The 17,307-nt window shown below is 41.4% G+C and overlaps 1 protein-coding gene across 1 annotated transcript in view; it reads left to right on the top strand.

The window, feature by feature from the left end:
- The window catches only part of APOB (apolipoprotein B), a 48,471-nt gene extending 31,606 nt beyond the window's left edge, over positions 1-16,865 (top strand). The window contains exons 25-29 of the mRNA XM_083729645.1: positions 311-684; positions 2,868-10,328; positions 11,718-11,820; positions 12,695-12,878; positions 13,940-16,865. Of these exons, the coding sequence (XP_083585771.1) occupies positions 311-684; positions 2,868-10,328; positions 11,718-11,820; positions 12,695-12,878; positions 13,940-15,697 (9,880 nt within the window). The 3' untranslated portion in view covers positions 15,698-16,865. The remainder of the gene's footprint in view (positions 1-310; positions 685-2,867; positions 10,329-11,717; positions 11,821-12,694; positions 12,879-13,939) is intronic.
- The last annotated feature ends 442 nt before the right edge of the window (positions 16,866-17,307 follow it).

The raw sequence follows: 17,307 nt of genomic DNA, 5'->3' as shown, positions 1-17,307 counted from the left end.
GCCATTCATCTGTGTTTGAGACTTTATATCCTTTCCATCTCTGGGCCACTAGTATCCGTGCTGCTGTCGCTGCGTACATGAATAATTGTTTCTGCTTCTTTGATATCTCTGCACCTAAAATTCCTAGTAAAAAAAGCTTCTGGTTAAATTTATGTACCACCTTTCATCCGAAGATCTCAGGACAGTTTACAGGATAAAAATACAGGGGATACAGGGGTGGATGAATAGGGCAGCTTCCTAGGCAAAGTGCAACCATGTGTTATTTTGTGGACTTTGTGGGATCTTAATTCTGGGTAACTTTTTATTGCAGCGATGGCCAGATCAAATACATTTGGAACAAGGAGAGTACTGTCATTACCATTCCGCTGCCGTTTGGTGGCAGGTCATCCTACGACATGAGAGTGCCTAAGATTCTGGAAATGTCTCAAATGGCAATGCAGTCAATGGGAGGAAACATGGCTTCTCAAGAGTACAGGCTTCCTCGTTTCACCATCCCAGAGTCATACACGCTTCGGGTGCCTTTGCTGGGCACTTTCGAGATCTCTTCCAATATGTACAGCAATTACTACAACTGGTCAGGTTCCTACTCCTTGGCGAACACCACAAAGGATGTCTACAGCCTAAGAACAAACTACTTTGTGAGAGCTGACTCTGTTCTGGAACTACTTTCATATAATGTACAAGGTAAGAATCTGTTCCAGAGTGGTGGTGGTGGTGGAGATTATGAGCATATTACGTAATTAATCGTGTGTTGTGTTTTCTCGTCGGTTCAATAATTTTTACTAGAAATATTTTACAGGCTCATTTCTCTGTGCATCAAGAGTCAATATGAGAAAATTAATAACTCATATTTGGCCAAGCCTCCTCTTGAGTTTGATAAAGCCCATGCTCACAAGGTTCCTTGTGAATGTATGATACCAGGGACTTACTCAATATTGTGACTGTTCATGCAAGGAATTATGGCAGCCTGATCATATTCTCCCATGTGCATTAATCTACCTAATTAGTTATACTAAACATGCAACACTATGAAGAAAAAATCCTATGCAATAGTCACATAGCAGTTTTGTTTTGCAAAGTTTTCCGCAGTCTTCTTTGTGTTTGCCTTTAGAACAATGTTGAGAGAAACTGTCACTGTTATTCAGCTGGGGAAATGAGGCTGAGAGATAATGTCATACCCAAGGCTACTTAGTGGCTGAGTTCTGATGCTAAACCACAGCTTAATATTTCGTAGATGAGTTTCGGTCTCAGGAGCTTCTGTCCAGCTGCAAAAAGATCAGAAACTTTTGCTTCTGTTTTCAACTGACTGTGATTTGTTATGTAGAAACCTAGAACTATGGTTTAGGGATGTAGGTGGCGCTGCGGGTTATACCACTAAACTTAGGGCTTGCTGATCAGAAGGTCGGTGGTTTGAATCCCCGCGACGGGCTGAGCTCCCGTTGCTCGGTCCCTGCTCCTGCCAACCTAGCAGTTTGAAAGCATGTCAAAGTGCAAGTAGATAAATAGGTACCACTCTGGTGGGAAGGTAAATGGCATTTCCGTGCGCTGCTCTGGTTTCATCAGAAGCGGATTAGTCATGCTGGCCACATGACCCGGAAGCTGTACGCCGGCTCCCTCGGCCAATAAAGCGAGATGAGCGCCGCAACCCCAGAGTTGGCCATGACTGGACCTAATCGTCAGGGGTCCCTTTACCTTTACCTAGAACTATGGTTTAAGGCAGTAATCCCAAACTTGGGTCTCCAGCTGTTGGTTTGTTTTTTTACTACAATTCCCATTATCCCTGACCACTGGTGTTGCTAGCTAGGGCTGGTGGGAGTTGTAGTTCAAAAAGAGCTGGAGACACAAGTTTGGGAAACACTGGTTTAAGGCCACAAGCTGTGATAAGAAACCACAGTATGAACTTGGTTTATTTTCCTAAACCAATCAGTTTGCATACAACATAAAGTGTAATTAGGTGAAAATGAAAACAAAAGCTTTCAGTACCCTTAGGCCATGACACAGGAGAGGAAGGGAGGGTTTGCAAGTCTAAGGCACATTCCTGTAAAGCTAAAATCTATTTTAGTAGTATGTCCAAATGCAGCCAGTAAGAAAGGGGAAAGCTGGACCCAAGTATCCAGAATTCAAGTCCAGCCCATTATCCATTGTACCACACTTTAAGTCTGTATGTTCTTGTGGACTTTCCCCTTCCTTTACATTAAAATCTTTTGATGAAAGTGCAAAAGAGACTCCATTTGAAAGGGACAGGCATTTCTATATTATCAGCTTCCATTATCTAAAAACCAAACCAAGCCAAAAAAAACCAAACAAACCTCTGGTGAGAAAGTAAATTGTACAGTTACTTCCATCAGTAAATTCTACAGTTGCTTCCATTGGTGGGGTCTACAGCCACAACCTAGTTAAACCTTAAATGCTAACTGAATGACAGTCTGGTTGCTAAATTAACAAACCCCACTTATCATCTGTGTCTTAAAGGCTTCAATGGAATAATCCAAAATGTCAGTACAGAAGTAAGCTATACCCAACTGAGCTCAATAAACCTTGCTTTTAATGCAAGTCTTCATAGGATTGCAGACTAAAATCCAAATGTTTGCTTTTAACTATGGTGGGCTTTAAGTTCCATTCAAGTTAATCCAACACACATTTCCAAGTAAGTTCCATCAAAGTGGAACTTAACTTCTAGGTAAACATGCAGTAGTGTATATTTCTTGAATTTGGCTTGCGGGACCTATGAATGTAGAAAGGTGTGCAGTATATTCCAGCAAGGCACAGTAGCTCAAGTTATTTATTTAGTAGTAGTAGTTGTAGTAGTAGTATTAGTAGGAGTTGTAAAAGCTAATTGTACTTTTCACTTCTCTCTCCACCCCCAGGTCAGGGAGAAGCAAGTTTTGATGGGAACAACATGGCTTGTAATTATGAAAGTTCACTGCAACACAAACTCCTCAATTCAAATTTTAAATTTAGCGAAACAGGCAATTTTGAACCCACTCCCGTGAACAGAAGGACCCTCACACTGGTAACTTCCAGCCCGCTGGGTACTCGGTTTTCCCTGTCTTATGCTGAAGATGCCGAATTGAGCAACAACTTGCTTCTTCAAAACATAAACGTGGAAGGGCAACTGAATGTCGCTTCAGCCTTTGCTAAAACCACAGGCACACTGTCAAGCACCTTTGATGTGAACCAACTCGTTTGGGCAGGAGAATCCAATCTGAAGTTTGACTCTTCCTTGCTTCAGGCTACTAACCAGATGACTGCCAGGTTTACAGGTGGCCCATGGACAGTCAAGTCCATCTCGAATGTACAGAATGGTCTTCTGACTAACACGGCTTCCTTGAAGTATGAAAACAGCCAGCTGAAGTTTTCCTCTGAGACCGCTGGAAACCACAGAAGCTTTGCAGTTGCCAACAAGTTTGACTTCTCTGTGGACAGAAAGGGAGCTGCGGTTCGCTCCGAGTACCAAGCCAATTACGCAGAAAACCAATGCTATGCCCTGATTTCGAGCTCTGTTAATGGCCAAGGTGTCGAGCTGATTAGCCACATGTCTGGGAAAGGTGAAAGACTCAAAGCTGAGCACAAGTCTACGTTAGGTGTTAACCTCGATGGCCTGGCAAGCACTGCAACAACAACACTACAGTTTAATCCTTTGAAACTGGAGAACGAAATGAATGCCCGGATTGGCATCACTGGGGCTTCCGTGAAGATCAACACAGGAGGACACTTTGGGAAACACAATGCAAAATTTGATTTGGATGGAAGAGTGGCTCCCACAGAAATCGTGCTTACAAGTGTATATCAAGGCAGCATTTTGGATGCAGACAGCAAGAACACCTTAACCTTTAGAGTGAACAAAGGCGGACTGAGGTTTGCAAACAGCTTGATCGGGTCCTACAAAGGAATGAAGCTGGAAAACACTCATGACCTGAACATTGTGGGCTTGTCTTTGACTTACGCTTCCAATTTAGACCACACCATCAGTCCGGGCAAGTCCCACAAACACCACCTGGACTTCCAGCTGCAACCCTATTCTCTCACAGCCAGCGTGAACAACGACTTGAAATTCGGCAGTGCTGATCTAAACAACAACGCACGGTTACAACTTGAGCCCCTGAAGGTTAATCTGGATGGCAATGTGAAAGGTGCCTACAGTGGCGATGAAGTGAAACATGCCTATACCTTTACCTATGCAGATCTGGTGGCGCATGTTAAGACCGACACAGTAGCGAGTATTCGAGGTGCAGCTCTCACCCACAGAGTAAACTTGGATGTCGCAGGTCTCTCTTCGTCGGTCGTCATCAACACAAACTGTGACTCAAAATCCCTAACCTTTTCCAATGCAATACGATCTGTTGCAGCCCCATTTACTGTCACTGTTGACATGCATACAAATGGGGATGGAAGGCTGTCAATCTTGGGAGAGCAGTCAGGACAGCTGTACAGCAAATTCCTGCTAAAAGTCGAACCCCTTGCTTTCTCACTTTCTCATGATTATCGGGGATCCACTGGCCACAGCTTCAATTCTGAGAAAAGGTACAAGACATTACTGGAGAACAAGGTCACTGCTCTTTTTACGCCATCTGAGCAAAGAAGTACATGGAAGATGAAGAGCCAGCTGAACAATAACGTGTACACTCAAGATTTTAGTGCTTTTAATGATGCAGAAACTATTGGGGTGGAGCTGGATGGAAAAACCTTAGCAGACCTTTCTGTACTGGACTTTCCTATAACTATACCATTCACAAACCGGGGGAGAGTCAATTTAATTGATGTTTTAGATTTAAGGGAAAATGTAGCCCAGACTCAAGAGTTTGGTCTTGCTCTTTCTGTGAAGTATGATAAGAATGAGAATATGCATGTCATCAATCTGCCCTTCTTGGAAAAACTACCAGCTTACTATGAGCAAATGAGGCAGTCCATCTTAGCTGTACTCAAATCTATTCAGAAGAACCTGAAGGGTGTAAATATAGATCAGGTTGTGAGAAAATATAGGGCAGCATTAGATAAAATCCCCCAGCAGGTTAATAACTATGTGAAGACATTTGATCTGGAAAGCAAAGTGAACAACCTGAAAGAGAAACTGGATGCATTTGCAAAGGATTACAGCATAACAGTGGATGACCTTGAACTTGCTTTGGAAAATGCCAAAACTAATCTCCAGGCAGCTTTGTCTAAACTGCAGGTTTTCCTGGTTGAAACTGAAAAGTATATAAGGAGCAATTATGACTTAAAGGCAGCTGTTGTGCAACTTATTGAGCAGATTATTGAAAAAATGAAAGTTATAGACAGGCAATATGAAATCAGTAAAAAAATGATTGACACAATTCATCAACTGCAATCTGCCATCTCTCAGTATGACTTTAACCAGATAGGAAGCAGTGCTGCTGCTTGGGTTCAAAATATGGATGCTGAGTACAAAATCAAAGCTCGAGTGCAAGAAAAACTAGATCAACTGAAGAAACAGATACAGAATATAGATGCCCAACGCATTGCAGAGAGTTTGAAGCAGCAAGTGGAGGCAATTGATATTAGAACACTTATAGAGAAACTGAACGTGTCCTTTCCCATTCAAAAACTTAATCAAATTCTGGAGCAAATTAAAGATCTTCTTCTAAATTATATGGAGGACTACAAAGTGACTGAGAAGATCAATATACTTCGGAACAAAATGCATGAACTTATTTTGAACTATAAAGTTGATCAGCAGGTCAAAGTTCTAATGGACAAAATAGTTGAGTTGTATAACCAACAGAAAATTGGAGAAACAATCCAGAAATTAACCCTGTCTCTGAAAAAAATTGACATAAAATCATTCTTCAACCAAGTACTGAAATTCATTGATGATGCTGTTAGGCAGCTCCAATCATTTGATTACACAAATCTTGTGGATGAAGTCAACAACTTTCTTGATTTTGTTATCAAGAAGCTGAAGTCATTTGATTACAACAAATTTGTAGATGAAACAAACAATAAAATCCGGGAAACAACACAGAAAATCAATGATGAAATCAAAGCCTTGGAGCTACCTCAGAAAATGGAAGCTACAAAACAATACATCAAAGATGTTGCTGCTGTGGTTGCTCAGAACATACAGAAACTAAAAGACACTAGACTTGCCATCATCGTTAACTGGCTTAGTGATCTCCTAAGCTCAACAGCATTAAGTGAACTGAAAAGTAGAGCTTGTGAGTACCTGGAAGATGCACGTGAGAGAATTTATCAAATGGATATCCCATTAGAAATCCGGGGATACCTTGAGAAGGTCAGCCAGCTCTACAGCACCATAATCACCTTCCTAGATGAACAATGGAAAACTGCCTCAAAAAAGATTACCCTTTTAGCTGAGCACTACAATGTAAAAACTATGGCTGACAGTTTCAACCACTTTGTTGAAACTGGTTTCAAAGTTCCTGAGATCAGAGCAGGCATAATCAACATACCAGCTTTTGAAGTCAGTCTCCGGGTCTTGCGGGAAGCCACCTTTCAAACTCCAGATTTCCTTATTCCACTAACTGACCTGCGTGTCCCATCTTATCAGGTAAACCTCAAGAAATTGAAAGAAATCAGAATTCCAGTCAGATTTACTACTCCTGAGTTCACCATTCTAAATACATTCAAGGTGCCATCTTATACAATTGATTTGAATGACATCAAGCTGAAGATTGTGAAGACGATTGACCAGATCATGTCGAGTGACTTTCAGCTGCCAACTGCTGATGTGTATTTCCAAGATATAAAGATGAAAGATATGTATTTTTCTGACTATTCTTTCCCAGAAATGAATTTCCCTGAACTCCAAATACCTGAATTACTGATCCCAAAACTAAATTTGAACGAATTCCAGTTCCCAGAGATCCAAATTCCAGAATTCCAGCTGCCCCGCATTCCACACTCTGTGATGGTCCCTACATTTGGAACATTGTCTGGTGCTTTCAAAGTAACCTCTCCCTTCTTCACGTTGACTACTAATGGTGCTTTTAAGAACATAACAGCTTTTGCCCACAGCCCACAATTTTTGGGGTCTATTTCAGCAGTAGCAACTTCCAAAATCAACTGCCTTGCTTTTGAAATGACTGCAGATACAAGTCTCTCAGCTCCCGAGATGCAGCAGTTAATTCTAAGAGACAACCTGAAGTTCTCCCACATGTACATTGATGCTATTCATGCAGGTGAAATAACATTTTTGGGGACTTCTGTTCGGGGAAATGCAGAAACTACAGCAAAATTCCATACTGAGCGTAACTCTATAGATCTGTACAACCAATTAACAGGCAGCCTCCAGAAGAAGATTTCCATAGAGAGCAGGACAACCTACAGACACAGGCTGTATATTCCAAATTTCAGCAGCCAAGCAGAATTAAGTAATGAAATAAAAACAGCACTAGAAGCAGGACGCATATCAGCTACTTCCATTGGCAGAGGAGACTGGAAATGGACAGCCTTTGATTACTCTGGTGAAGGAACCCATGAATCAAGTGTCAGCTTTGGTTTAGGGGGATCTGTAGCTTCATTCATAGCACAAAACAAGATCAATGATAAGTACTTGAGAGTCGACCAAAGACTGGCATATGAATATAATCTACCAAGTTCTGCAAGGCTTGAAGTTCAGTCTGTAGTAGAATCTCCACAGCTGGGTCGTAGTGACTTAAATGTGCAAGGCACAGGGAATCTTGCAGAGCTCAAAACAGAAATGAGGGGCACACACAATGCTAAGTTGAACGGACGCATATCTGGGACTATAAATAATGATGTGAACTTCTTGGTGCAGCCCTTTGAACTGAGCACATCAACAAATAATAACATGAATGTAAAAGTTAGCTTCCCAATGAAAATAGTCGGCAAAATTGAGCTTGTGAATAATTATATACTGGCACTGAGTCCCTCCACTCAACAAGTTAGCTGGGCAGCTGAGGGCAGATTTAATCAATACAGATACGTCCATAACATGTCTGCTGGTAACAACGAAGAAAGTATAGAGGCTTCTGTGTCCATGAATGGTGATGCTAACTTGGAGTTCCTAAAAAATCCCCTCTCGTTTCCTGAACAATCTATCATGGGCATCAAGACACCCCATGTGCAAGGATACTCTCTGTGGGAGGACTCAGGGCTGAAGAATTTACTGAAGACTACAAAGCAATCATTTGATTTAAACCTGAAAGCTCAGTACAAGAAGAACAAAAATATGCACTCGTTTCAAATTCCTTTGGATGGAGTACATCAAGCCCTGAATCAGTACATTGCAACCTTCAACAGGCACTTTGAGAAAGGTAGAGACAACACCTTAGCATTCCTGACCGAGTCCTATAACCAAGCCAAGACCAAGTTTGACAAGTACAAAATAGATACTTCAGTTAACAAAGTCCCACAGACATTCAGGATTCCAGGGTACACTGTTCCAGTGGTCAACATTGAGGTATCTCCTTTTACTGCTGAGCTCCCAGCTTTTGGCTATGTGATCCCTAAAGAAATGAGCACTCCAAGTTTCACTGTCCCACTTGTTGGGTTTTCAGTGCCATCCTATACATTGGTCCTTCCATCATTGGAGTTACCAGTCCTTCATGTTCCCCAAGGTCTGCAGACTCTGAAGCTTCCCAGCTATCGAGCACACTCGCCTTTAAACAGAATCTACATTCCAGCCATGGGAAATATTACCTATGAATTTTCATTCAAATCTAGTGTGATTACCCTGAACACAAATGCTGGCCTTTTTAACCAATCTGATATCATTGCTCGCTTGAGTTCATCCTCCACTTCTGTGATTGATGCCCTGCAATATAAATTGGACGGAACAACCAGCCTCACAAGGAAAAGAGGGTTGAAGCTAGCGACTGCATTATCCCTGAACAACAAATTCATAGTGGGAAACCACGACAGCACCATCAGTCTCACCAGGAGAAATATAGAAGCTTCAGTGATTACCACAGCAAAAAGCAGCATGCCAGGCTTGAACATGAATTTTAGGCAGGAGCTTAAGGGAAATGCTAAATCAAAGCCAGTCATTTCCTCAGCTATTAATCTAAACTACGCTCTTGACACTCGTGGTGCCACTGCTGAAGGAGCAATTGTCCACAAGGCCACCTTGGAAAGCATTGTATCTTATATATCTGTAGATACTTCAACCAATGCTTTCATCAACGGAGTGCTTCACAAGAGAAAACCATTTTCTGGAAAGTTGGTTCATGAAGCAGATGCCTACCTAAATGCTAAAGGTGCTCGTTCCTCAGTCAAATTTGAGACCAGCTCTGACATTGATGGAATTTGGAAGTTTGACACAAAAGAAAATGTTGCCATTGAAGCATCCACTCGTCGTCTTTATGCATTATGGGACCACAATGGAGAAAATCATCTGAAATATTATCCAATTGTCAGAACTGAAGGACATCAGAACTGCAAAGTGACTTTAGAAGTAGAGCCTGGAAGTATGTCCATGCGTCTTCAGATACAAGCTAGCCAACCAAATAATTTCTTCGGTGAGACTTCAGTTAATCAAGACTTTTCCGTTGCCACCAACAGTGAGAATCAGAAGATTGAGTGGAAGATCGAAGGCCAAACCCTCTCCCTCTTCCTTGGACATCGCTTGCAGTTATCGAATGACAACACAGAAGCTCATTTTGACCTGTCCGGTTCTTTGGGAGGTCATGTAGCTTTCCTCAGAGGCCTTGTGCTGCCAGTTTATGACAAGAGCTTATGGCAGATCTTGAAATTAGATGACACCACCAGTCCTGGAGAAAGGCAATACTTAAATGTGTCAACATCCTTCGTATACACAAAAAATGAAGATGGGTACTTTATCCCCATAAATGTCAACCAGCTGACGGATGGATTTACATTCACAATTCCTGAAATTAACTTACAGGATATCAAAATCCCCCAAAGACTGACCACCACGCCATTTCACATTGGATTTCCATCACTCCCAAAAATTCAGTTTCCTCAGTACGATGTAGTGACCAGCTTGAAAGAATATAAAATTCCCTACTTTGAGGTGACTATACCTGAGAAGCTATTAACTGTATCTGAATATACTCTTCCAAAGACCCTTTCTCTGGGTAAAATCTTTGTGGACTTCAGCGCTGCAGCCAAGAAGATAGCTGACTTTGAGTTGCCTACGATTACTATTCCTGAACAGCAGATTGAAATCCCAGCCATTAAAATCTCCTTCCCTGCTGGAATCTACATCCCCACTTTTGGAGCTTTAGGTGTTTCTTTCAAAGCTGCTTCACCATTGTACAGTACCACCTGGAAAATAGATTTCAAGAACCATAAAGACTCTTTCAACCATTCCATTGATTTTACTGCATATTCACCACTGCAGTTCCTGGCCTATGATCTAAAAGGTAAGATATTGTGTGTGTGTGTGTGTGTGTGTGTGTGTGTGTGTATACACACACCGTATTTTTCGCTCTATAAGACGCACCAGACCACAAGAGTTTTTGGAGGAGGGAAACAAGAAAAAAAATATTCTGAATCTCAGAAGCCAGAACAGCAAGAGGGATCGCTGCACAGTGAAAGCAGCAATCCCTCTTGCTGTTCTGGCTTCTGTGATAGCTGTGCAGCCTGCATTCGCTCCATAAGACGCACACACATTTCCCCTTACTTTTTAGGAGGGAAAATGTGAGTCTTATAGAGCAAAGAATACGGTATATAAAAGTTTTAGGTGTCTTGGATCCTGAGGGAGGTTCTTTGCAAGGGAAGTGTGTCCCATCCTCTCCAGCCACCTGCATTCTCTCAAAACAACAACAATCTGTGAATGGAAGATGCCTTCACTAAATTTTGGGTGATTCCACCCCCCTCTCCCAGCACCCCCCGTCCTCCTTCCATACTGTTCAGAAGTTGCTGCCCGAACCTTTGAGGAAGCTTTTCGGGGTACACAGGCAGCTTTTAGTAGTCAGGCCACTTTCCTTCCATAAACTTCTTCCCATTTACTTATCTTCATATCAAAACCACTGTACCTCAGTCAAAAGGTACATACTATACCAAAAGAATGAAATAAAAAAGCTACATCGTGGAAGGAAAATGAAAGAGTGTGCTAGGAATCTGATACTTCAGGCAGTATCTGAAGTAATAGGAATTATACTTCAGTTTTGAAAAGAGTTTCACCAATATTTTCAGTAATATTTTCAGCTGTCCCATAAGGCAGACTAACATTATTATGTAATCACATATTGCTGTTGGAGGTGGCCAGGGACCAACTATAAAAGGTCAACTAGGTAGTTTAAGGCTAGAGGAAGATTTTGACTCATAGAGGGACATTTGAACCAGGAATATCCATTGTTCTCCTCCGAGTCGCTGCCTTTTGCACCTTCCCCTTCCTCAAAACACATTTTCTTATGCCCTCTCCTTTTTGGAGTATCTCTGGTATGGAGATACTCCAAAAAGGATCCTCTATGGAGAGGAAAAAGTGTGGGAATGCCATGATTTTGAGGAGCACCTCATATGGACAAAGATGGAGGTACAGGAAGCTTTCTATCCCCATTAAGCAACACCTATAGATGAGCCCCTAGTTTACAGATGAGTCTGTGCAGTAGACCAGCTCTCTATAATAGCTGCAGCAGATCCTGTAAAATGTAGAAACCAGTGACAAAAACTTCTGCATTCAGTGCAGCAGTTTATTATTTAATGGAAAAGTGAGATGTTGAGTACACATGATCTCAGCCCTAGACTTTCAATGCAGGCTCCATTTACGTTAGCTATAATTTCACCTGTGTGGAACCTTTTCTTCATAGGTGTGTGGATCTACAAAGGTAACAACATCGAAGGAAACAGCCATTTTGTGCATCGTGACCTGAGTGCAGAATATAAAGAGCGTCTCACTGTACTAGAAAATGGGTAAGGACTTGTTTTCGTCAACCTAAATGGCACACTCTATAGGGAATCCCAATTCAATGAGCTATGGCCATTATAAAATGTGTGCTAAATGTTGTCCTTTCACTTAGAGTGCTCCTTACAACCCCCTCTCCCCCCAAAATGGGAGAAGGGAAGGAATGACATCCAAGGAAACATGTTTGAAGGTGCCATCTGCTCTACTTTGAGATTTGAAAACAGGAGGTGATAGTCAACTAAGTCATATTCAGTGGGTTTACTCTGTGTTTGACAAAATTGCCTACCAAGCAAGGTCTTTTTGTGGATTCCATCACCAGATATGAGACTTTATTCCAAAATGGGGCAGAATCACTTCACTGGTTTCCTGGCAGCTGGGTCTCCTGCTGCTTGCTGGGAGGGAGAGTGGGGTGTTGGCAAACACACCAGCAGCAAAGCCAATATGGTGCTTCTAACTGTGCATTTGAGTTTTTGTGAAGGGCAGGGGACATATATTTATAATAAACAAATGAGTGCCTGGATAGCTCAGTTGGTAAGAACATGGCCCAGATCATGACAAGGTTGCAGGTTCAATCCCCGTATGGGACAGCTGCATATTCCTGCATAGCAGGGAGTTGGATTAGATGATTCCAGTGCAATTTTTCTAGAAAAGAGGTGCTAGAGCTCACCACGAACTTGGCAATGACACCCACCTGAGAGGTGCCAGAGCTGAGCTCCAGTTGTTTTTTAAAAAGCCCTGGATGGGATCCTCAGCTTCCCTTCCCACTCTACAATTCTCTCATTCTAAGTCTTCTGAGATAGACATTCATTTAAAATCAACTGTATTTTTAAATTAAGAATAATTAATAATTACATTTTCTCTGATTGATTCTGCCTGCTTTAGAACCACTGACTACACGATATATCTGGATGTCACCAGCCCAACCTTCACTGATGTTCAAGTGCGTTTCCATGAACAGACCGCCAGAGTTGCTACCTCAATATCTTCATCTTCAGCTGGAACCCTTGGCTCTCTCATCAGTCTGGATACGGATACTTTCAAGGGCGAGGTTTTCTACCAAACTCTGGTAAGCATGGCCAGAATTAGGCGTGTGCTTTTGCTTAAAGGATCATGAACTTAGTACTGGCACAGTGCCCATCTTTATGATAGATGGGTTTGAAGGCAGAAGACGGGAAAGTCAAGTTTTATTGTGACAGTCCTGTATTGTGAGGTCCCTGTTAACTGAGTTAGACTGTTTCTCACCAGGAACAGAGGTGTGGTAAGAGCAGGCTGCTCTGTGACAAAGGGATATGCCACTTCTGGGGTCTATCTTTCCATTTGCCACAGCATAGTTCCTCTGCTTCTCTCTTTCACCTCCTCAGCATAAGCTGAGTTCTTCAGAATTTGAATGTGTCGCCAGACTTCTAGCAGTACCATGAGGAGAAGACTAAGATGTGTTTTTCTAATGCCACTTTTAACTTATTCGTAGATGTTAGCCGAATGCAGGCTTCTCCTACCTGTTGCCCCTCCCCCAAGTTTTTGGACTACAACTCCCATCATCCCTGTTAATTGGCCATTGGATTTTTAAATTATAAATGATTACTGCAAAAAGAAGCTATATCTATACACCAGGTCATATTCTGCCAAATTTTTGTTTCATGTTACTTTTTATTTCCCATATTTTAGTGTCCTTGGGTTGACTGAAATTATTTAATAATTTAGATAGGCTTAGGATTTAAATGTGTTAGGAAACAATTTAAGATGTTTAAAGACAAATCTGAAAGAATGAAAGATGTCAAGTGACTAAGTTAAATTTTCTGAGAAAATTGAGTTTGGAAAACTGTTAAAATGATATATAACAAAATTCAACCAAGGGGATTTGAGGAAGTCACTAAATAATGTTACCAAGATTTAAATAGGATGTATGTTTGTGTGTTTGTGTTTTAAAAATCTTTGGAAAATTAATAAAAATTTTGAATTTTTTAAAAAATAATTTAGGAAGGGCACAGCAAACAGGCATAAGCCATAACCACAGATATGATAAACATTGGTTGAAAATAAGTCTATTAGTGGAAGACTTGTCTTGGGCTTTTCTTGGCAAAGTGGTGGGTGAGTGACAGTTCCTAAAAATGTGTTTTGCATTTGCAGTCTAACCCTCAGGAAGTCGTCAATGTCTTTAAAAGCGAGATATCATTCCGAAATCCTGAACTGATTCAAGTCAAAGCCAACTGGAAAGAGGATGTTGCCATAGACCTACTTGAAGGCTTAAAAGAGAAGGTGCCTAAAATAGCCGGTGCTTTGTACAACTGTGTTAACAAGTACCACCATGAGCATATGGGTATTGAGATCAACACTGCCACCTTGAAGCTGAAGGACAACCTGAAACATAATGCTGACATGTCTTACAGAGCTACTTTAAGCACTATCAACGAACTGGAACAGGGGCTGCATGGCATAACTAACCAGGTCACTGGGGAATATGAAATCTTGAGGAAGAGGGCCAAGAAGATGTACCACCAAGCTGCAGATCAAGCCAACCAGATGGACTATGACCAAATCAGAGCCCAGTTTTTTGAAGCCACCATGAATATAATTGCAGAATACCATAAAAGGGTGAAGCGTCTTATTGATTCTGCCATAGAATTCTTGAAGGTAACAAAATTCCAGGTGCCAGGAGTAGACGGAGAGCACACTGGTGAAGAACTTTATGTGATGGCCACTGAGAAGTTAGCAAACACCGCAGAGCTCTGCATCACAAAAATGCAGGAATATTTTGATGACCTGAATGCATATGCGAATGAACTAGAGGTTAAAATTCCAATTTCCGGCCAGACCCTCAAAGTTCGTGACATACTTGATGAAATTAAGGTCTTTCTAACACATGTTAGAAATAGAGTTAGTAACCTATTTCTTGCCCTTGAAAAGATTGACTTCACACAATATCTAAGAGAGCTCAAGGAAGTCACTCAGCAAGTTTTCAAAGCAGCTGAAGATCTGATTGCAAATTTGAAAGCCCAAAACTATGAACATTTAAAAGCCCAGGCAAGACAACTCTTGGTCAAGATCCGGCAAGGACTCAATGAGTTAGCAAACAATATAGGATACTTTGCTCAGCAGGTTGGAAAGTTTATCCAGCAGACTTTGCAGGTTAGTTCCGTGGAGATAGAGCGCTTGCTGCAAAGCATCAAAGCCCTACGGGAGGAATATTTTGACCCAAGCGTTGTTGGGTGGTCTGTCAAATATTACGAAGTGGAAGAGAAGGTGTTGGCTTGGCTGAAGGGTCTGATCAATGATGTGGTAGAATGGCATGCCAAATGGATCAGTGGGGCTTCTGACATGGTTGCACACCTGACAGATCAAGTGAAAGATTTTTTGGAGAACTATGAAACTGAATTCTCCAAGTCGGCTCATGACAAGATTCTATACTGGTCGGAAGCTGCTAAGAAGAGTGCTGCAGAACAAAACCAAAAAGTCAAGGCAAAGGTAAATAAGGCATATGAGCACCTGTCTGATTCTTATGCAAGGCTTATCGCTAACACTAAGACCCTGGTAGACCTGACAATAGAAAACTATACTGCATTCCTCCGGTACCTCCAACAGCTTCTGGATCAGTTTGAACAAGCGACAGCTGACACACTGAGGCCCTATATCGTTGTCCGCCCAGGAGAGCTCAGAATAGACATCCCAAAACCATTTGACTTGCCAACCATTTATCAGATGAGCCAGCTCAGTGAGGAAGATATGAGAAAGAAACTGGAAATAACGCGGGAACTGATTCAGCAAGGTGTCGAACAAAGCTCCAGGAAATGGGAGGATCTGCAATATTTCATTGATCAGCAGATCAGCGCTGGGCAACTGACCATGCAACAGATCAAGGAAAATGTACAGAAGCGCTTGCAATCTTGAACGGACAAAGAGAAAGAAAGGTAGTGCAAGCTTTTACCACGCCATATTTAAAGCCAGCGGCAATCATTGCTCTTGGAACATCAGAAAGCTATTTGTTTGAATTTGGCATTTGTAAATGAAAACGGAATAATTTGTGGGTTAGTCTAATGCTTTTCAAAAGCCAATAAATTAATTCTTTGTGACATTTTAGCGTCCTTTCATTGAAACCAGTTTTCTTTTAGGTCATAGGTCATAATCCAGTATTTTTTAATGGAAGCCTTTACAGAGGCTTCAGATGGAACAGGACCAGCCCCACATTGAGCAAAACGTTTTGAAAATTGCTTCAATTGAAGATGAGAACCCAATGGAACAAGAAGTAGCATGTGATGAAAAAGTCAGCCTAAGAACCCAGCTAAAGAATGTGAATTATAAATAAATTTTAATTAGGCAAGTAACAGGAGGAAAGTAGGCAGAAGTGTACATGTTGGGTTGGAATGTGCATTCTCCATAAAACAAAACAAAGGCATCATCAGTGAGTAAAATTGATCTGTCTACAAAGTTAAACATTAAGTTTCTTTTGTGCCCTAAATAGTCCTCTAACCAGTCAAGGGTCAAGCACTGTACTTGCCAACATAGTTTCCCTTTTCTCGTCAACCATGTTAGTATTTTCTGGTTTGTACAACCATTATTTTTATATTTCTATTTTAATTGTTGAATATTTTATTTTTGGTTCAATCCAAGGCCCACCATTGTTTCAGGCAATCTTCAGCTTAAACTGAGGTTGTCAGATCCTTGTTCTGAAGCAGGCTGGTGTCCCACTGTTTTTACTCTGCCAGTACTACTTAAATAGGCAAAGTTCATTAGAGACAGTATTTCAAGAATGAACACTCTCTTGCTGCTCAGTTGTTGAAAGTGCAGGATCCTTCTCTGGGCAACCTCGCAGGAAGGCCTCATGCGAATATTCTAAGTTTGAAAATTCTGAAATTTCTGAAAGCAAAATATTTGGGCCTAATAATTTATTTGGTTTTATATTTAGCCATTAGAACACACTGTACATATCAGAGATCAGACTAATAGGATTCCCACCCTTTCCCGTTCCCTTCTTTCTTTTCTCAGAACAAACTTGTTTTGCAATGTCAGTAGAAAAGTTGTGTATATGTATCCTTTAATTAAACAGTTCACTCTGCTAGCTTCTGTATTTTGTTCCCCTTACCTTGTTAATTTATGAAAGGAGGTTTCTTCTGTTTTGTTTTCTTTGAATCATATTCTTTTCATTCTCTTTTCCTGGGACACTTTTTGGGTTCGTTACAAAGGGATTTTGCAAGTGTGTTCTAAGTCTGTCAGAGATGACTCCCATCTTTGGAAAACGATTCTCATTATTGGAAGCTAAACCTTTGGCAGAGGAGCCAAAGAATTTCAAGAACAGCCCTATCAACTCCATCCCATCACAGTTTCTCCATTTTGTTTATGGGGTTCTGCTGACAGGATTCTCTGGCTAGGGTCAGTGAAGAGTCTGTGACTCCGTTGGGTAGGAGGCAGCCCGTCCTTTTCACCCGCTTGAAATGGTTTACATACACAAACACCAATTGTGAGGCCTACACTTTGATGAGCAGCTCAATAGTCATGGGCTC

The sequence above is a fragment of the Podarcis gaigeae genome (genome assembly GCF_964106915.1).
Source record: "Podarcis gaigeae genome assembly, chromosome: 3".
NCBI classification, from domain to species: Eukaryota; Metazoa; Chordata; class Lepidosauria; order Squamata; family Lacertidae; genus Podarcis; species Podarcis gaigeae.
Note: the sequence above shows the minus strand (reverse complement) of the source record. Positions and strands in the feature narration are given on the sequence as shown.